This window comes from Strongylocentrotus purpuratus, unplaced genomic scaffold, assembly GCF_000002235.5.
Source record: "Strongylocentrotus purpuratus isolate Spur 01 unplaced genomic scaffold, Spur_5.0 spur5_scaffold_13, whole genome shotgun sequence".
NCBI classification, from domain to species: domain Eukaryota; kingdom Metazoa; phylum Echinodermata; class Echinoidea; order Camarodonta; family Strongylocentrotidae; genus Strongylocentrotus; species Strongylocentrotus purpuratus.
Window position 1 is genome coordinate 3,353,803 of NW_022145598.1, and position 23,056 is coordinate 3,376,858.

Sequence of the window (23,056 nt, forward strand, 5' to 3'; positions counted from 1 at the left end):
ACACCGCCTCTTTGCACACAAATACACGCATTAATTGCATACTTCTTCTCCCTCGATGATCTTAAATGTTATATTGCCCCTCTAGGCAGTCATATCTGTATAATATCATACTTGTTATAGAAGAAATTTGAGTGAAAGAGAGAGAAAAGGTTTGAAAGAAAAAGACAGATAGGAGGAAAAAGTGAGATAGAATAAGAAAAAGACACATTTAAAGATTAATACAAGAAGAAAGACCTTTGAAGAATACTAGAAGAAGTAATAGATAGATGGAAGATAGGACGCGATGGAAAGGTGAATACTGATAACAATTCAAAACTGTTGACACACACTCACAGACGCAGACGATTTCCGTTTAATTTTGAATTTATTAAATTTCATATACAATTTCAAGATACTTTCAGAAAGTATTATTCTACAGAAAAAAAATGTATTTCATACCTTTGCAACCTTCAAAAAGGTCACTCACTACATAAATGAAACTTCCTCAAAGCCATACACATTCAAACTTAAATAAATAAGAGTTAAATAGAGTTGAAGATGACTACTATTAAAAGAGAAACTCCCAGGGTATCATTTCATCTAAAGTAGACTTATAAAAGTAGACTGAATTATGGAATCGACCGACTTAATAGTACTAAGCCTGTAATGACAGAGTCTGATATTTATTTAAATATCCTGAATCAAATCGTATCCCATAGACAGTAATATACTATCTGTTCAGGGCCAAAAGGGCATTATCTCTGTGTCAAAATGATATGACTTAATGCCCTTCTGGCTCCAAACAGACAAAATAAACATGTATGCAATATACACAAATAAAAATAATGAGCAAGTAATGCTATTCCAAATGTTGAAGGCTAGAGATATACATGTTTATCTACTATTCTCATTAGAGAAGAAGTATTAACGGGACAAATTTAATTGTACACTTGAGAATGTCACCCTATTGTATTATATACATGTATCTTTCGGGACCTGGAAACAGACTCTACAAACCATGTACATGCATCATATTTCTAAACATTTGGTAATACACATGTACATAAACATGTAAATATATGAAATAAGATAAACCGTAGGAAATGAGCCCTGGTTGAAAACATTTCATGGACAAAAAATACATTTGCCACCTCAAGACATCTTTTTCAAATTGCAAACCACAAAATATTTCAAAGAAGCGACATGAACAATGACATGTACCATGATGAAGTTACAAGTTTTATGAATTTATTGACTTTTGATCCATAATTTTGAAGAGTGGAATGGACTTCCCGTAAACATAGTCAGCTGAATACTTATTTTGTACACAACATTCCACGTTGTCACTACCAGCAATGCATGTCCTTCTTTCTTCTTTGCAGCTTTTGTACATGTAAGCAATTTTTTTTTTTTTTTAATTCTATAAAACTTGGATATTGCTTGTGCCTTTTTGGCATACTGTAGCCTTTTTTTTTCAGTTTAAGTTTCCCGTGCAGTATTTGTTAGTTTTATAATCAATATATACAGCAGTTTATGATGTCCCCTGGTTACTATGACGATGGATATCTCTCCACAACCATTGCATGTCCCTGTCAAAGGAATAAAAAAACAGGATGAAATTAAATTAATAATATTTACCGGTAAACTTGGATAGATGGCAATGATAATCCATATTAGGTGAACAAACATGAACATTGTATGTAGCAAATATAGCTGTCCAACTGTTGCATTATACAGTACATGTGAAAGAATAAGTGACATATTTCTTGTAATACTTTCAGGGAACAGTAAACCTGATTTATTGTCAACAAGTATGTTTTTTCTTTTACAAGACCATTTTGTTTCATGGTATGTATATTATCTAAAACACAAAGCTTCCTGGGATTTATGCCCTATCTACAAATTTGTATTGGCACCCATTGTGCATTGCACCAGTCGAGAAGCCTGGTCATCGTATAGTCAGTTTATACTCACATGTCCACCAGCTGCGCAAGCGGCCAGCAAAGCAAACTGACCGTCCTCCTTCTCTAGACGATTGGCCGATGTGGTGGCCAGCCTGACCCCTGTGGCTCCAAAGGGATGACCGATGGACAGTGACCCTCCCCATAGGTTCATCTTATCCATAGGGATAGCTCCAAGCTGAAAGAGACAAGACACATTCCAGTAGTATTAGTTGCCTTTAAATTAAGGTAGTTTTAACGAAAGGTGGTAGCACAAAAAGATGCATCCGGTACGCAAAATACATAACTAGTAATGTTTGGTCATTTCTAATTTATTGCTAGGATATTTTTTACATGACTGAGTAAAGAGTGCTCTGATTGGCTATCATTGTTCTGCAGAGTCTGATGGACTTCGAGGCGACACACTTCCTAATTATTTTTTTTAAATCGGCAAACCACTCAATGTGGTCAATTGTCGTGAATGAGCTGAAAGTTCTTTCATGACAAATCTGAATGAAAGTTAAGCTACCATTAAGCCTCATCAAGATAGTAAGCAAATAACTACCGTTTGTGAAGGTGATGGGACAAACTATCACTTCTGAGGCAATCTGGATGTAGCTATCTTTCCGAAGCGAGGCTGAGGAAAGATAGGGTATACATTCTGATCAACGAGGAAGTGATAGTTTGCCATCGCCTGAAACCAAAAGGTGATTATTTGCTTTATATTACACATCTAAAACAATTTAACTACAAAAAGAAAAGGACGTGTATGCATCTACATGAAAGACACCAGGCCCAAATTCACACCAAACAGTTTAACCCACCCCCCTTCAGGGTACGGTGCGCGCATGTGTTTGCTTTAATTGCGCTCATTGGTAATGTGTGCTTAATTACGCCTGTTTTAGTGCGCTTTTTGATAAACTTCAGTGAAAGTGTGTTGCCCTGTGTAGATAGTAGTACTATCTACACAGTGTAACAAACTTTTTGCTTCTCCCATCAATAATGGGCGAACTATCTTTCATCACGTGATTGACTTTTTACCAATTGTAGAGCAAGATTCTTAGTATGTGGAATATAATATAATATAATGTATTTTCCAGCTCCATTTCCTGACAATGTGGTTCCACCTCTGTGGGATAAAATCATAATTTTCAACAAATATGCAGTTTGTGTTCTGGTCATATCTTTGCTTTGTTGGTATGATTGTTTTACTTGATTGCTAAGAGAGCATGTCGTGTATACTTGTAAGTAAGCAACCATGGTGAGCGAGGCTTTAAATCCTATACAAGGGACTTGGTAATGAAAATTAATGCCTAACCAAAGGGCACTAGTGTACCAAACCCAGGACCTCCCAGTTACGAGACCACTGTTCTACCACTGAGCCATTGCACCTCACTCATGCCTCTACATTTAGCTAAGCTACCTAGTGTCTATAAGACATGCTCAGGTGACAATTGCTCTGTGGCCAATTTTAATAGCTGATCAGGGACCTGTTTCATAAAAGTTGTTCTCAATAACAAATGCTAGATTTCTAAGACAAATTTGGTCTCAGCCAATCAAATGCCATGATTTCAGTAGCTTATAACAGTAGCTTGTAACTTGTTATTGATATCAAGTTTGCTCTCAGCCAAACAAATGCCATGATTTCAGTAGCTTATTACAGTTATTGTAGCTTGTTATTGATGACAAGTTTGCTCTCAGCCAATCAAATGCCATGATTTCAGTAGCTTATTACAGTTATTGTAACTTGTTATTGATGACAAGTTTGCTCTCAGCCAATCAGATGCCATGATTTCAGTAGCTTATTACAGTTATTGTAACTTGTTATTGATGACAAGTTTTATGAAACAGGGTCCAGATTCATAACTCCAATATGAGAATAATCTGCTTGATCACACGGAGCTTACTATACAATGGTCCCAATTCACACAATTCTTAGCTCACATAGAAAGAGAGTAAGAATAAGGGAGCAGGCAGTAAGAGAGAGAGAGAGACACACACACACACACACCACACACACACACACACACACACACATAAACTACTGATATAGAAAATGGAAAAGGAGGAGATTTGGCATTTTTTTCCATCCTAACCTTAGCTTTGGATCCTAGGGAGTTCTGGCACCAGTAGTCCGAGTCCAGAGCGGTCATGTTGGCCAGGATCTGACCAGCGAAGGCCTCATGAATCTCAAAGACATCAATGTCACCAAGTGTCAGTCCAGACCGGGCCAGGACCTTGGGGATGGAGTAAGCAGGTCTAGGGTACACACACAGGAAGAGAGAGAGAGATATTACAAATGATTAGATGCTGCTTATAAATATCGGCTTGTATGGTGATGTAGATATACAGTTATAAGCTCAAGAAAGATTACCAACAGTTTTTTCAGGACTACACACACACTCAAGAAAGAAAGATTACAGACAGTCCTTTTCAGGACTCCCCAATAACCCCCTCTCTCTCACATGGTGCAACTGTAAACCTGCTGTATGCAAACAATTAGGTGTACATGTCTTGGCAACTTCCAATAGAATCAAATTGCTACTCGGGGGTTACAAAAGCATTACAAAACTGATCCTACAGACGATTTATAATAATAGTAATAATAATATATTCATTTGTAAAGCACAATAACTATGTGGATATATTCTAATGCGCTGCAAGAACTAGTAAATGCTGTCTTTACATACTACATGAAGAAGTGAGTTTTCAGTCTTGATTTAAAGTTTTCTAGTGAAGGGGCTTGCCTTATTTCTAGTGGTAATCTATCATTTCTATGCACTTATTTATTTTAAAATTATTTAAAAAGTTTACCGGCATTAGCATAGTTCAAGATGATGAATAATATTGATGATTATACAAATATTCTAAAATAAAAGCCTATTGCATACATGCCACATTTGAAAATCAGAAATCTGTACAAATTATGCTATTTTCAAAAAGAGAGGAACAATCCTAACTCTCCTGTTCAATACTACAGACAAATTTGTACAGGAAGAGGAACACCTGCATTAAAATGATAATTATCTTCTCCCAAAAAGAGGAATGTTCCTCTTTAATCTGAACAGTTGGCATGCATGCTATTGACATCCTAAGAACCTTGTCAACCATTTAATTTTGGGTACGTTTTAAAAAAAAATGCCCTTCTAGTTCTCAACAAAGATGAAATGAAATAATTAAATTATTAAGAGAGGTCCCCACCCCCACCCCACCCCCCCCCCCCTCCTCTCCTCCCTTCTAAAAAATGTATTCACCAATCCAGGGGAGAGTTTCACAAAGACTAAGATCGACTGTAAGTTGGACTTAACTTTGGCAGGCTGTTCATGCCACTATTTCCTCTCACCATTATGATCTTTAGATAATATCATTTCCCCCAGTAATGAATTATCAAAACATGTAAATTCTGTAGATTTGTGACCATGATTTGTAAGTCCCTTGAGAGACCAATGCCAGTAAATGGTGAGAGGAAACAGTGGCATGAACGGCATGCCATGGTTAAGTCCAACTTAAAGTCGATCTTAGTCTTTGTGAAACACCCCCTGATCTTCTAGTTTGATACTTACCCCAATAAGAGTTCATCTGTGGGGTCCTGTGCCACATAGACATAGTCCCTCAGGTAAGCCTTGGGTTTGTAGCCCATCGCTAGAGCCTTCTCTTCATGTGAACCCCCCCCCCCCCCTGATCTACTAGTTACTTACCCCAATAAGAGTTCATCCTTAGGGTCCTGTGCCACATAGACATAGTCCCTCAGGTAGGCCTTGGGTTTGTAGCCCATCGCTAGAGCCTTCTCTTCATGTGAAACACCCCCCCCCCCCCCCCCGATCTACTAGTTTGATACTTACCCCAATAAGAGTTCATCCTTAGGGTCCTGTGCCACATAGACATAGTCCCTCAGGTAGGCCTTGGGTTTGTAGCCCATCGCTAGAGCCTTCTCTTCATGTGAAACCCCCCCCCCCCCCCCCCCCCCCCGATCTACTAGTTACTTACCCCAATAAGAGTTCATCCTTAGGGTCCTGTGCCACATAGACATAGTCCCTCAGGTACGCCTTGGGTTAGTAGCCCATCGCTAGAGCCTTCTCTTCATGTGAACCCCCCCCCCCCCCCCCCCCCCCCCCCCGATCTACTAGTAACTTACCCCAATAAGAGTTCATCCTTAGGGTCCTGTGCCACATAGACATAGTCCCTCAGGTAAGCCTTGGGTTTGTAGCCCATCGCTAGAGCCTTCTCTTCATGTGAAACACCCCCCCCCCCCCTGATCTACTAGTTACTTACCCCAATAAGAGTTCATCCGTGGGGTCCTGTGCCACATAGACATAGTCCCTCAGGTAGGCCTTGGGTTTGTAGCCCATCGCTAGAGCCTTCTCTTCATGTGAAACACCCCCCCCCCCCCCCCCCCCCCCGATCTACTAGTTACTTACCCCAATAAAGTTCATCCTTAGGGTCCTGTGCCACATACACATAGTCCCTCAGGTAAGCCTTGGGTTTGTAGCCCATCGCTAGAGCCTTCTCTTCATGTGAAACACCCCCCCCCCCCCCCCCCCCCGATCTACTAGTTACTCACCCCAATAAGAGTTCATCCTTAGGGTCCTGTGCCACATAGACATAGTCCCTCAGGTAGGCCTTGGGTTTGTAGCCCCCCCCCCCATCGCTAGAGCCTTCTCTTCATGTGAAACCCCCCCCCCCCCCCCCCCCCCCCCCGATCTACTAGTTTACTTACCCCAATAAGAGTTCATCCTTAGGGTCCTGTGCCACATAGACATAGTCCCTCAGGTAAGCCTTGGGTTTGTAGCCCATCGCTAGAGCCTTCTCTTCATGTGAACCCCCCCCCCCCCCTAATCTACTAGTTACTTACCCCAATAAGAGTTCATCTGTGGGGTCCTGTGCTACACAGACATAGTCCCTCAGGTAGGCCTTGGGTTTGTAGCCCATCGCTAGAGCCTTCTCTTCATGTGAAACACACCCCCCCCCCCCCCTGATCTACTAGTTACTTACCCCAATAAAAGTTCATCTGTGGGGTCCTGTGCCACATAGACATAGTCCCTCAGGTAAGCCTTGGGTTTGTAGCCCATCGCTAGAGCCTTCTCTTCAGTCATTATCAGGCAGGCTGATGCCCCATCACTCTGTTATTAAAAAATTAAAAAATTGAAATGAAAAAAGTTGTGTTGGTAACGAATAGGTAAACACTGTCAAAATATACACATAACCTTCACATGATCACATTGGTATCTAAATGTTAACAATAATTCCATTAATGAATCTATTGATTTTCAATTTAATGTTAACTGATTGCAAAAAATAAAATGCAAAGAAATGCAAGAACATGTCTAAACCTACACCTTTCATTCTTAACTGAGGGGATGTGGTAACTGAGGTTTAATGCCTAGATGTAGAGGTGTCACTGTGGTCCAGTAGCACTTGACTTGGGTTCGATCCCTGACACAGCACTAATGTCTTTTGGGAAGGCATTAATCTACATTTGCCACTCAAAACCCAGGAGAGAAATGGTGACCTGGTAGAATGACGACAGCATTTGTGTTAGTAATTGCCATATGCCCTCACTGTGACCATATGGTAGGAATACTCCCCAGGGAGTGAAGGTGGTGCACATTGTGCGTGAATGAATCCGATGACCGGGTAATAATATCTGTAAAGCATTTAGAGACGGTATTTTGTATCAAGCACTTAATACATCCAGATTAGTATTATTACATGAATAATGAAAATTCACATCTTCTAAAGGTCCTAAGAACAAGAGTCGCCTGTGGCAAAATGCCTCTCTCGGCTGCAGCACCCTCTCTGTGGAACAAGTTACCTTTGGCGTTGAGAACTACAGTACAACATTATGAGAAAGTTTCCAATCCAGAATGAAATTTATCCTTTTCTCAGCAATGCTCAATACAAGAATGTAGTACTCATCGTAATCTATCTCTATTTCACCTAGTGCACTTTGGAATAGAAGTTCTTGATAATAATGATAGTAATATGTCTTGTCTACCCAGGGTCCTCTCATCAGTATTCATACTGTTTTCCCTGAGGGCCCTGCAATCATATCATTACCCAGACTTTAGCTGTGCTACCATGAAAAGGTACTCCAGCAATTCAAGGGATTTCTTCCCAACGGGTACCCGTTTACCTCTACTGGGTGGAGTGTGGCAAATGTAGATTAATATCTTGCCAAAGGAAACATGTGATCCACAGTCCGGTGAAGTATCCACTAGATCAGCACCTCTACTGATAGATGGCACAATATCCAATCCAATCCAATCCAATCCAATCCAGGTATTTATAAAGTGCTCACATCTAATTGCCTACTCAAAGACGTTGATGACACTGAAAAACTACCCAAAATGTCTGTTCGTGATTCTAACTGGGAAAGACAAAAGAGCAGTGACTAATTTGTAAGCAATCTGAAATAGGTATGTCTTTAGTTGAGTTCTGAAGGTGGATAACTGGTGACAAGATCGAAAGATTTGGGGAAGACTATTCCACAATCTCGATGAACAGGCAGTAAATGATTGATCTCCTAGAAGAGAGCGTGTTCGAGGACTCTCAAGCAGGTATTTACAATACATATGTCTATTACAGTATTTGACTCACCAGGAAGGAAGCATTGGCAGCAGTGATGGTTCCATGAGGCTTGATGAACGCTGGTTTGAGTCGTGCCATCTGGGCCTCGTTGGACACCCTGATCCCGTTGTCTGACTCTACGGCCTTGCCGGTCTTAGGAACGATGTAGGTCAACCGGTCGGTCAAGAGACCCTCCTTGGTGGCCTTGTCGGCCAGGGCATGGGAACGTCTGCTGTAATCATCCTGTGATTGGAGGAGATGGGTCATTACTGGTTTGAAATGAATTTAAAGAGAAGGTTGAGTTCTGGAAAGAGGTGAATCATAATTTGTGAGCGTTATTATTGTTATTATGCAAGTGTGGAAGAACATCAGATAAGACATGTTCCCTGAAAAGCATGGCTCTTCAAATGCCTTAATATTCTAAATATGGCATGAAACGGCACAACAATCAGGACAGATTTTTATGCCACATGTTCGTGTAGTCCCATACACATATTTCTGTGTGCAGTGCTAGTAACTTTAGCAAGACTAGGCCAATTTTCTTATCATTTTGATGATTCCAGAACCTTGCAGTACAAACCAATACTTAAGCTAGATGATCACCCTTTTCTGATCGATTTCACACCATTTCTTTCACAATGCAATTAACCCCCAGTTAACGTAGGGTTAACGGTTATATAGCTACATGTATACAGGTGTATATCCAACAATGTAAATGACTGTGTACTTGCTCTTTTGCAAACAATCATTCTGCATTTCAGGGAAAAAAAATTATTTCTTTTTCGGAGGCTACATTTCAAGCTTGCCTGCATGAAAATAACATTCTAAAATTTGTTTTGCATTGAACTCTATGCAAATTTACAGGGCTCTTTTCTGATTTTTGGGGGCTCTTTTGGGTAATTTGGGGGCTATTTTGCCCGAGCCCCGTGTATTTTTTTCACTGCTTCATTGTTTGGTTTGGCTCAATAACTTTTGATTCAAAGCCCTAAATAATATGCCAGATGCACAAGTAGAAAGGGCAAACATTTCTGCACATACTGCATGCATTTTTGTTTCATGACTATAATGCATTTGATGCCAGGAATATTAAATAGGAAAATAATTTTAAAATGTTACAATAACTGATATTTTAAGCTACTAAAATTGTGGTATTTGATTTGCTACGAGCAAATTTGTCACAGAAATTTAGCATCTGTTAATGTCTTTAATATTGATAACAAGTTTTATGAAAGAGGGCTCTGGTCCTTAGTAAGATTATAAGAGGATGATGTGGATCCTAATCAAATGATTGGTTGAAAAGGTACATGTGACCAGGCATCTACTAACGCGTAATTTGGATAATGTCCGATCATTATCCAAATGGTAATGACCTGTCATTATCAAAATGAATTAATAAAACATCATTTTTTAAAACAAATAAAACATAATCTTATAAAACAAATTATACACAGCATTTTGTTTGGGCATTAGTCAAATTAACCACACTCTGTACCTTCAAAACAGTCTAAACGGTTTCAAAGGCACCTCGTGTGGGTAATTCTTACTAATGCCCTCACTGATGTGTATTATTTGTATACTAATGCAGGAGTTCACCTGATCTTGTCTGCTGATTCCAAAAGCAGCTGCAAGTCTATCGGCTGAATGGCCCATAGTCTCATTTGAGGAGAACTCGGCTACTGCAGGGAGCTGCATAGGAAAAACAATACAATACAATAAATGATAACAAGTTAGTCAATGATAATGATAGTATAAACATCTAGCACCCTACTATATTCATCATAAGAGTGCGTACTGTATGTACACATGAAAGAAACTTGTTTCAATTCAATTTTATTTCACCAAAGCAATTGAAAAATAACACACACACACATATAAAAATTATACATTGTTACATAAAAAGAAAACAGAATAGAAAATACATTGGTACAACAATATGAAAGTTGCTTAGTAGATAGCAGCCAGGAAGGAAGTGACCATTATTAGAAGGCCTATCTAAAGAAGATCATGTAATTCAAAGATAATTGTAATTGTCTCCCTTGAATGGTCCTTGGGTAGTATAGGCAGGTGGTCTTTATGTACAGGTTCCTTTAGTACATGTTTCAATGAAAAACCATGTTTAAGGGAAGCAAACAAATGTGGTCTTTGTAGACAGGTGGTCACTAAAGCAGGATTGACTGTATCAAACTTAAGAGGACGTGAAAATTATCTACAGTGTATAGAGTGTATAGACTGTAACAGAACATTGAGTAGAAACAGTAACAAAACTCAAAAGAGAAATTGCATACGACATATTTCCGACTATATGGGTACTATATTGCAAATGTTATGCCTATATTTCTTCAACCAAATTTGTTATATTTGTCCTTTAAAGCACATCTGTAATAGTTTCGCTAGAAGGGATTAGACCACCCAGAAAGGTCACAGACAGGTGGCTATCTCATCAACTCAGCTCTCAATTAACATAAGGAAAAGAGGATCATAGGGGACCAATGGTCACCAATTAGGCATTGTTTTCTATATAGAGAAAGGAAGTAGCTACAAGTAGTACAGTGGGCCTTTAAGTCTTGCCTGAGAATTGACTCGACACATACATGTACATAACATAGAATTTCCATAGTTCATGCGCATGGGGAGGGAAGGAGCATAAGAAAAGCAGGGAATAAGAGTCCTGGCACCGTTCATTCGAAGCAAGATTCAGACTTTGTCTTCAGTAATACTTTTCTAGTCCTTACCTCTGGATTAAGTGCAGCCATGCTGAGATGTCTTGATGCAAGGCTCATCTTGGCTCCCAAGCTCTTTGCCTAGGTGACACAAAAATCCAATTCAATGTCACTTGATGCACTTTGTTATAACATATACATGTATCACATAGAGGTGTTTTGGTCTAGTGGATAAGTCACCAGACTGCAGATCGCAAGGTACAGGGTTCAAATCCCGACACGTCACTAATGACCTTTGGGACTTGGTAGGATGACGAAAGCCTTTGCGTGGGTAATTGCCATATGCATGTACATGCCCTCAAGGTGAACATATTTTAGGAATACATGTACTAACAGGGAGTGGAGATGGTTCACAATGTGCGTAATAGTAATTGTAAGGGGCTTATAGAAAGTATTTTGTATTAAGCGCTCTATAAATCCAGATCATTATTATTATTATTTTCAACATATCTTTTTAAATTACTAGTACACGAAGTGGTTACCATAACAACAGGACAAACAACATTAGGAATTTGGTTGCTTACCTTGCCTAGGTTCAACATGAACTTTCTGGCTTGACGGCTATGCCTGATTGGTGCATCTGACATGAAATCCACACCTCCGGCCAAGATGGTCTCCGCTTGACCTGATGCTAACATACCCATACCTGTAAAGGGTAGAGTAGGGGGTCATTAAATCAAAAAATTTGATTTTTGTATGTGGTTTTTTTTCTTCCATATCTTTTCCCTAAAGGGCAATTTTTAGTTGTATAATAAACACAAAAATTCACATTTACATTTTATACAACCAATATCAAAACAATATTTGTATACATCATTCAAGTACATGCTTCAACATAAGCCATCTTAAATATTTCTTCTCCATTTATATCATTTATGTACCGATGTTGATGATGGTGTGATTATGACTGATTTGGTTAAGAGTTAAGAAGTTAAAAGTTAGGCACAGTCATTTTGTTTGGCTTTCTATATAAAGGGGATGCTTGACATTCTCTTACTTGCTCTTCATAACTATGATTATCATCAATATTGTTGACATAATCATAATAACCATTATGTTTATCATCATCCTCCTCATTATCACCATCAACATCCTCATCATCATCCTAATTGTCATCACCATCATCATCATCCTAATTGTCATCACCATCATCATAATTATTATCATCATTATCATCACCACCACCACCTTCAAAATTGTCATTATCATCACCCTTATTACCTTCATCATCGTGATCCTAATCATCATCCTAATTGTCATCACCATCATCATCACCTCCACCACTACCATCAAAATCATCATCATCATCATCACCATCCAAATTATCATAATCATCATCAACATCATCACTACCACCACCTTCAAAATCATCATCAACATCATCACTACCACCACCTTCAAAATCATCATTATTATCATCACTTTCATAACCATCATCCTCCTCATCATCCTAATCACCATCATCATCCAAATTATCATAGTCATCATCAACATCATCACTACCACCACCTTCAAAATCATCATCAACATCATCACTACCACCACCTTCAAAATCATCATTATTATCATCACTTTCATAACCATCATCCTCCTCATCATCCTAATCACCATCATCATCCAAATTATCATAGTCATCATCAACATCATCACTACCACCACCTTCATAATCATCATCAACATCATCACTACCACCACCTTCAAAATCATCAATATTATCATCACTTTCATAACCATCATCATCATCATCATCATCATCATCATCATCATCATAATCATCATCATCATCATCATCGTTATCATCATCATCATCATCATCATCGTTATCATCATCATCATCATAATTATCATCACCATTATAAGCATCATCATCACCACCACCACCACCTTCAAAATTGTCATTATCATCAACCTTATTATCCTCATCATCCTAATCACCATCATCATCCAAAGCATCATAATCATCCAAAGCATCATAATCATCATCAACATCATCACTACCACCACCTTCAAAATCATCATCAACATCACTTTCATCACCCCCATCTCCCCTTTATTACTCACCTGTTGTGATAGCTACGTTGGATGAGATGCACGCCATGGTAACCGTGTGAGCTGGGATGCGATCTGAAAATCCTGCTTCCAGAGCAGCCTATGTGTAGAGTTTCATTGGTAAAAAGAAATTGAACATGTATATTATAAATTGTACAAATCACCTAAATAAAATAATTTGTGTACAGCTAGAAGGTATAAAATCAAACTACCAGTAAAATCAACCTAAAAAAAAGTATAGCATAAAGCCGTGCACACGAAGCCTAAGTCAGACTTTGGTTCTGAGCGGGCCTTTTTCTAGAACTCTTAACATAGAGAGAACAAAATTCTGCATGGCATATTAAAGCCATTATTTATGTAAATTTCACAAATGATTGTAGGGTTACGGATTAAACAACAAGCAAAACAAAGAGCTGAGACTGTATGGCAGACATTCATCGTAATGGAAATAATCTGTGAAAGTACCTGTATGCGGAAATATCCACTCCTATGGTACGTGTATATCTTTACATGTTTTTTCCAACATAGTGAAGAAGAAATATTTGTATCAATATTTTAAATAGAATTTGAACACATTAGTAAAGCGGTATATCTGCATAAGATATTATTTTTAAAGATTACCTCTCTTGCGATGTTACTTGTTTTTACTTCTTGAATGACGGTACCCACAACGATGTGATCAATAGCATCTGTGAAAACAAAAAACAAAAAATACTCATCAATGATACACAATTTTTGATTTCGGTTATCAATAAAATTTTAAAAACATTTTAAAAACCCAGAGATGTCCAGACATTCTTTATAGTTACAATCAAGTAGGGACACTGATTTTCCATTTCAAAAAATGGCCTTTTCCGTTTCAGAAAATCTGGAATTCCGTTTCAGATGGGCTGAAAAACGGAAATTCCGTTTTACCATAGACTTTGTACACATGAAAAAACTAAAATTCCGTTTACATAAGATTTTCATTAAAACAGCATGAACTTGTAGGGTACAAATGTTCTATCAAAGCCGCCACCTTTGACAAGCCACTGATAACCACTCAAAAACATACGGACGGAACTGGATAAACTTGATGCAAAATACTAGTGAAAATATAGACCCCTTCTATGGGCCCTAGAGTCTAGGCTAGACCTACGAAAAATTATCTAAATGTTTAAATTTACCAACTTCAAATTCGAACTTAGAAAAGCAGACTAAAATCAGCGGAATATGTCAGAACACGACATATTCCTGACGGAAAGGATGAGTACCGACGTCAACGAAAACATTTCAGTCTTGGCTGTCATGTCCGCGATCGATCGATTTTAGGCGCACATGCCAGCCCCTTTTTCGAACTCGCCGCACATAGCGCCCGCTGCTGGCGTGTGTGTGTGCCTAGTATTACGTCTACGTAATACACCAGTTTACAGTTGTATCAGTGCGCATGCGCAGACAGAGGTCAGAGGTTATTGGCCCAAAAATTTGGGCCAATAACCTCTGACCTCTGGTATTTATGCGTAAATTAAGATTGCGCCCATGCAAATGATGATATGCGCGCACAACGCAGCGCGCAGGCAGTTATATCATCATAATTTGCATGGGCGCAATCTTAATTTACGCATAAATACATGACCTCTAGGTCATTGGCCTTGTTTAAAATGGCGCACACAACTGTAAACTGGTGTATACTAGGTGCCTAGCTGGCATAATAGGATCGTTTCGCTGCTATTTGTACCGTGTTTTGTGTCACAATCTCTATTGGTCCAGCGAAACAAAATGGCAGCGCCCGGTCTCCTAAGAATCTGTCGAATATCGCTAAATATTTGTAATTATTAACCATGATTTGAGGCCATATATATTTTTACTGCATAACGAGTCACAAAAATAGTGTAAGTTTTACGATTTTCTTCTTGAAAAATGAAAAGTTTTGAGATAAAAGGGGTTTTCCGCGATTTTCCGTTCGAAATTGCATTTTCCGTTTCAAATGGTCAATTCCGTGAATTCCGTCCGTTTTCCGTGATCGCGGAAAATCAGTGTCCCTAATCAAGTTTCACTTTTCAAATAAAAATACCATCTTGCACACATGGATAGGAGTATTTGTTTCCATTCACTTTAAGATTCATGATAAAAAAAAATTGATTTCTTCTGATATGGTCATTGTGTACACTACAAGTACCGGTATGTCAAAGTAATATTGCACTGGAATAAATATACATATATCTAAGCCAACAATCCGTGTATATTTATGATCTCATTTTCCAATGTTGTTAAACCTGTTCAGAGAGCTCCCATGATCTTTGCAATCATATTTTTTTCAGAAAGTCTACCTCTCTACTCCCTAGGCATTTTTTCTCACCTAATGAAGGCCTTTAAACACAGGTTTGAATTGAGATATTATGCATGTACATACATAATACTATTTCTTTTTATTAAAGATAAAGACCAGTATTGGAAACGCCCCAATTTCAGAAAAATAAAATGGAAGTACTCATTACCAATCATGTGAAAGAATATGTTTTGACTAATACATGATGATAACAAATTTGCCGGGAAACCGCCTACTAATTGATATATTTGGTAAATGATTATATCTATTTGACTGTGAGAGATATAGGGTAGTCCCATATACATCTTTCTGTGTATAGTGCTTGTAACTTTAGGAAGAATGGGCCAAATTTCTTATCATTTTGATGATTCTAGAACCTTGCAGATGCTAGATGCTAGATGATCAACCTTTTCTGATCGATTCCACAACGTTTCTTTCACAATGCAATCGCATGACCATAACTGGTCTTTACCTTTAAGATGAAATAAAGTCATATTTTACTTTCTGTCTGTTTGGAGCCAGACTGTTTGCATTAAGTCAAATAATTTCACACAGAGTTATCAACCTTCTTGAGCCCTCCAAACAGGGGGTGTTTCACAAAACTTGTCATCAGTGACAAATGACATTTGTTGTTATAAGCTACTGAAATCCTTGCTTCTGATTGGTTATCAGCAGACTTGTCACTGATATTTGTCATTTGTCATTGAGAAAAAGCTTTGTGAAATGGGTCCCAGATGATTCACTTTGAGAATGTGTCTTACCTTTTGGAATTGAAGTCTTTTCTAGGAGGCCTCTGAAATCAGAAACAAAGACCAATCAAAGAAAATTTAGTGAATAATAAATGTTCAAAAACATGAGAAAGAGATAACAAGAGAAGAAGAGAGAGAAAGAAAAGAGATTGAAAGAAAGAGAGCACATCAAGTGCCAGTGACAGATCTAAATTGTAAGATAAAGAATAGAAAGCACTATAAAATTATTACATGAGCAAAATACTTCAAACAGGAGACAAGGTGAAATAAATAAAGAGGAGTAGGAGGAGAAAAATGGAAAAAAAATACAAAGGAGGGAAAAAATTCAAGAGTCCCAGTGGTGCTAAGCAAAACAAATCCTGAGAGAGTAATGATAATGGTTCATGTATTAAAACGCATGTATCTCAGCATTATCAGGCTATACATGTTGTTTATTATAAACAACATTATATATACTTACTTCATTGCTTCTCTTTGTAAGTCATGCGGCATAAGATCTTTGAATCTGCAAAGGGGTAAAAAGAGATGAAATAAATCAAATAGAAACCCCAAGAAAAGGAAAATGTGGCTTGAAGAAAGAAAAAATAGAAACTATATTCTTCTTGCATAATCAACACTTTTCTTTCTGTTTGGTACTTCCTACACTCCTACACGTGTACCTTTTCTTTAATGGTCATTACCTGTACTTCTTTATATCAAACATCTTCATACCAGATCAGAGAAAAATATGAAAAAAATGTCCTCATAAAAATAGTTTGCAACATGCAATAATTATGACCAAATGGTTCTTTTGTCTAGGACCATACAGAAAATCCAAATAGAAGTATTGCCCAGCAGGAAAACTTGTACATGTATATTAGATTTATTGAAGGAAAACATATACAAATATCAATAAATATATATATTTTTTTTAATATTAAAAAAACTTACTCGGTCCCAGACATAAGGAATGGTGTTCTGACCCCCTCAACCAGAACAATGTTTTTAACATTCTGTTTGGCAAGGGACTTCTTGGTTTTGGCCGCCTCATGTCTGCAGCTTGTACTGAGAGCTCTGGCACCATCTAAACAAGGGGGGGGGGGGGGGAGAGAGAAGGTAGACAAAGAGAAACATTAGAGAGATGCGTTTGATGATATTTCTCCACAGAGGGGCTGAGGGATGGAATCTTGATGGAAAGAAAGGGAGAGAGACAGGGCTATTGACGATCAAGATTGAGAGAGAGAGAGAGAAAGAGAGAGAGAGAGAGAGAGAGAGAGGGGGAGGGAAACAAGAGAGAGAGAGAGAGTGAGTGAGTGATTAAAAGAGGGAGAGAGAGAGAAGAGATAATATTAGAGAGACACAGAGAGAGAGAGAGAGAGAGACGGAGAGAAAGAGAGAGGATGAAAAGGACATTCCGGTAGATATGTTCTGTGTACAATGTAGGAGGGCAAAAGAATAAAAGGCAGGTAAGTGAAGAAAATGGGAAGGAGTCAGAGATACCAAAATATACCTTTAATTGCATGCAATTCAAAAGAAATAATCAATACATAATATTATATTGAAAGCCTTATTATTTCACACATGAACATGAGCAAAACCTACTATAATGCAATAATCATTTGGGTTACATTTTCTTAGAATTAGTATTTCATATATATATCTGTTCAACCGAGCAACTTATATTCATAAATCTAAAGATGTATTTTCCCACATGACACACTTGAACTATTCTACAAGGTTTGCCCAGTCAAAACCATGTTCAAGTCAGTCATGAGACCCCCTCCCCCTTCCCCTTCACAGAGCAGGTACCTGTAATTCGAATTAGAGACACGTTTAACCCCCCTGTGCGATGACACATTTGGGGGAGGTCATAGGGGTACTTCCTGTTGCTTCCTGGTACTACTACACAAAGTACAGGTACATGATTCAACTCTCAAGGTGACCTTCACAGAAAGTTTGCTGAACGTAATTTGTACAGTGAGTCTGCATGGACTATTCATTGACTACAAGTGTTGCATTTGAGAGATACATTACTGCATGCAAAAAAATACTGTGTACATTTTAGAGTGGTAGAGACCTCTCCTCCCTAGGTAGTAGTACGAGCCTTCCTTGTTTTGGTTCTTGCAATTTACATTGTTGCAGTTTGGATGTCTGTATGCATACAAATCTGAAGTACTACTACTAGTACTAGCGATAGTTAACGCCATACATTTATTCGGGAGAGAAGGAATTCCTATAATGTAGCTTCCCTTTACCTCCCTTTTCCAGCCAACCACCTCTTTGACAGACGTAATTATTTGATATTTGAGCCTGCTCAGGCCTTTACGTCATTTTTAGTTTGGAGTCCCTTATTATTATTACAGAGTTATTACCTTTACCTTTACCCGAGATTCTGGAAGAATGCTGTGTTCACAGCAGTCCTGCTTCCATTTTAATTGTTGTGTATCAAAACATTATAATGAAATAGTAAAGAATCAAGTAGAAGAAAATAAAATGTAGAGGCTGACAGCCTGCTGTATACTGATTAATCACTTTATCTACCAGTTACAAAATTAGAAGGAACATGGAGCAACTGATCTCTGGAAAGCTTTAAAAAAAAGCTCTAAAACAGAAATAAATTAGTATAGTATTAATGACTGCTTTGAGAGAAATAGTTGTTTTATTACGCTCAAGGGAAGGTTAGAATTGTGCTATTCCCCGAGGCTTGCCGAGGGGAATAGCCCAATTGTAACCTTCCCGAGAGCGTATGAAAACAACTATTTCTCGAATATTAAAGCAGTCATTAATACTTTTATATGCCAAAAAAAAATAGACTAAAAAATAAAAAATAAAAAATAATTTACATTTTTGTCGAAGACAGGATTCGAACTCTTGCGTACAACAAGAGGTGTATCGAAAACCAACGCTTAGACCACTCGGCTATCGCGCGCCGTTAACATGCTTGGCAGTTTTCTCCAATATATACATTAAAATGGATTGAAAACGGCTCCGCGTGAGGGATGCTTCGCAAAAGCTCCATGAAACGGACCCTTCTTTTACTTTTGCAATGCATATTGGCACGAACTTAGATCAAGATCTATCGGCAGATGTTGTTTTTTTGTTTTTGAGAGTTAATTTTCGTCTTCATGTCAACAATGCAAGATAAAATTGTCGGTAAGATCGATCGAGATTCAATTGTATTGAAATTGCCGACCAATTTTTCGCACACGTATGGTATCCTCCATCGCTCAAACCATTTTTTAACATGTAAACCTATGGGGTAACCATGGAGACTGCCCTATTTTTTTAATAACCATGGTTATTAAAAATATTGAAATGTTTTAAGCATGGTAACCGGGAATTTTACAGGAACAGTTGAAGTTTATGAATGCAATTCGACCAATCAGATGGCTGGATTTCTTAAGTGAGGTATATAAAAATAAATAATGAATAAAATACTTTAAAATAACTGCGATGAAATTTTATTCTAACTATTAAAGCAAATCCAAAAACAGCCACAGGAAACAAAATTGTGTTTTGAAGAATACTGTTATCTTCAGATAAACAGGGCCATGACTTTATAGAGGCATGTACATGTATGTGGATCAATGCTACATATCTTTGTCTACATGTACATAGTGACCTTTGACAAATTGATTTCTATAATATTATCATTGGATATGAATCTCATTGAACTTTGCACTCTCTATCACTGTTCAGACTTAGAGATGATGACTCTTCTGTTTTTAGGGAGTTCTGACACAACATACTCAGGCAACGATTGTACCACAGTTAATTTTGTAAACTTAAACTAAACCCTAACCACGTTTGAACTTTGCAGACTCAAACCCTTGTCAGTCGGGTCTGAGCTAGGAGACTATATCCAGACCTAATGTAGCTACAGGCCCTGTACTGTCTTATAGCCAGGGAAAAAAATATTTAAAACATTTCGGGGGCTACTTTTCAAGCTTGCATGAAAAAAAACACTCTTCAATTTGTTTTGCATTGAACTCTATGCAAATTTTTTTTTGCTCTTTTATGACTTTCGGGGGCTAATTTGCCCCGAGTCTCCGTGTAATTTTTTCCTTGCTTGAAGCTGCTCTTGACACAGCCCAAAAAATGACAGAGCTACAATGTAGGCTCTGCTCAAGGCTTTAGGTATTGTGGTAGAGCGTCAACTTATGTAGAGTCTGTGCTTAAAGCCTAACAGTGAATCTGACCTGAACCCCTTGCTACACGAACCCTAACTGTATAAATGTAGCTGCAATGTCATAAAAACCTGAAACAAGCCAGGCACTTTATATATATGTATCTACTTTATATATATATACACTGTAGCATGATAGTGTCAAAGTTGTTCAGTACATACAAAAGAATGGTGAAATATAATTCATATCCTGGGCCAGGATTTAAATTCCCTTGTAGGACCAGCAGGCATGAAACAAACATACCTGATATTCTGCTCTGGACAGCAAATCTTTACTTTGATTTTAAGAATAATCTTTCTTTATATTCACAAGTGCTTTCCGAATTATTTCAAATGATGATTCAAAGAAGTACACACAGGGAATAATTTTCCTCAAATTTTTTGATTAGCAATTTCAGCCGATGGATAAATATTTCAAATGAAATTCTGTACATTTCTATGGAAGAAAACTGCTACACAAAAGATATTTTGTATAGCAGTCATGCAAAAATGCATAGCAAATTGCGATGCGATACCAGGAAAATTATTCCCTGACACATGTAACATATACATGCAAATAGGCCTACCATGGTACCTATAATTTCTAGTTGGGTAGATATGATTTTATTGTACTGTTTTAATCTTTTAATATTCCTGAGAATGTCTTTGTTTCAAAAGACATCCTCAATACAATTTAACATTGCTGTAAATATTCTACACATAAATAATGCAAATATTCAAAATGTTCAATACTGATACTCTAAACAAGAACTCAATGTAAATTTATATGGTCTTGAGCATTCAGGGGCCGTCACTATGATCACTGTCAAGTTTTTAAAAAATGTAATATTTTTTTCTTCCTTGTCTTTTATACTAATCTATTTTAATGCTACGTACTATTTGAGCTTGACAAATAAAATAAAATCACATCAAATCAAACCATATCAAATTAATCAAACCAAATCAAGGGTTATTTTATTTTTAGGAAGCTTGTTCTAAGCAATGTTTTAATTTCAATGAGTTTAAATGGATATGATATATTGTATTGTTTGTCAAAGCAAAGCATTGCTTTACATTTACAGTAATTGTGTAGTGTTGCAGTCTCAGGTACTATGTCCCATTTGCAAGCCCCAAAAATGAAAAGGTTAAATTCCAACGGCATTTGGAAGATAATACTAATTTAGAACTTCCCTTAAAAAAAGGGGGGGGGGGGGCTTGAAAATGTCTTAACGTGGGAAAATAACAACTATTAGTTGTTGAATCGACTTAGGAGCTATAGAGCCAAGATGTAATAGTCTGATTTTCAGACCATTGTACTGAATGGTAGCACGTTTTATGCTGCACAAAGATTCAATCAGTTTAATTTTGGCCATTGATGTACATTTAGACACGCCATGCATACAATAGAGTACCGAAGTGCTCATAAATGCAGACAAAATGCGTCCTCAAAAATAAGGATCTTATGCATTTTCGCGGACGTTTTTTTTCATCGGCGCACTGCGGGTTTCGGGTTACCGAACCGCCCAATGGCGATGCCAAAAATAGATTCCCCGGGGAAAAATAACCCTAAGTCACCGTCTCCTTTAATGGGTTGTCCGTCTTCCCATGGATTTATTGGTCATGATGTGAGGGTCTCTGTATAAAGTCAATGCAAAATGCATCAAGAGATTCATCACAGAATCTGTTTTTGTATCGCCAATGCAATGCGGCGATCTAAAATATGAAACGTCTGCGAAAATGCACACGATCAGTATTTTTGAGGACGCATCGGTCCTCGTTTATGAAGACGATCCTTGGCTTAGATCTAGGTCTAGACCCCTGTTCGGAGACGCAAAGATCAGCAATGCGTGACAATTTCATGACTCGGTGCGCAAGCGCACGGGCGAGGGTATAACACACTATTAGGTAGATCTATAGCGTTTTTTCTAAATCTAGTGCGCATGTCGTGCATGAGAACATTTTCAGACCCTCGAAATGCGCGACACGTGGTAGCGCTCTGCTTATTCTCGGGCCAGCGCCGCACCCTGGCCCCTACTTACTTATGGAGTTAGTCTCTCTTCATTCATGCTCTTTCAGCTAAGATTAGACTCTGTTATCATAAAGTTCAAAGCTACATAGATCTATAGGCCTAGTATGTGAAGTTTGATCTTTTGAATTTGAATTTAATACAAGTTTGAGAGAATCACATCACATTCAATCTTCACTGACATTGAGTTGACATTCACATTCACAGACTTCATCATTTCGTCAGTTAATTTTATGTAGACTATGAGAAAATGAGACATGAACAGTTGAACTAGAAATTAAGCTGAACTCACTGAAAGCAAAATGGTTCCCAGGAGAAGATAGAAGGCTAGAGATTCGAACAGAATTCAGCATAAAAGAAGCCATGATTACTCTTTAATTTATGTTGGTGTCCCTCAGTCACAGTGCTAGTGCAGGGCTATTTAGCCGGGTACGTTTTATGTAGCTAGCTAGCTAGCTCTGTGGTATTATTACGTCAATACACATGCACCCACACGAAGTTAGGCTACTATTAATGCGCCAGATATTTTTTGAACAAAAAGTATACGATTATTTTTCATTATTGTCTTTAAAAA

General features: G+C 37.9%; 1 protein-coding gene across 2 annotated transcripts; it reads right to left on the reverse strand.

The window, feature by feature from the left end:
- Nucleotides 1-345: 345 nt before the first annotated feature.
- On the reverse strand, nt 346-22,927 carry LOC585332 (uncharacterized protein B0303.3). Of its 2 annotated transcripts, XM_030982719.1 has the most exons (15): nt 22,775-22,927; nt 17,243-17,375; nt 16,773-16,817; nt 16,325-16,356; nt 13,877-13,944; nt 13,268-13,355; nt 11,731-11,852; nt 11,219-11,287; nt 10,080-10,172; nt 8,517-8,729; nt 6,998-7,039; nt 6,772-6,857; nt 4,016-4,178; nt 1,954-2,118; nt 346-1,568 (listed from the first exon to the last, which is right to left on the reverse strand). In XM_030982719.1, the coding sequence occupies exons 1-15, from the start codon at nt 22,845-22,847 to the stop codon at nt 1,530-1,532; spliced, it is 1,431 nt and encodes a 476-aa protein (XP_030838579.1). In that variant the 5' UTR covers nt 22,848-22,927; the 3' UTR covers nt 346-1,529. The 2 variants fall into 2 exon arrangements, with proteins under 2 accessions (XP_030838579.1, XP_030838578.1); XM_030982718.1 differs by lacking the exon at nt 6,772-6,857 and having other exon boundaries at nt 6,912-7,039; nt 22,775-22,926.
- Between the last annotated feature and the right edge of the window lie 129 nt (nt 22,928-23,056).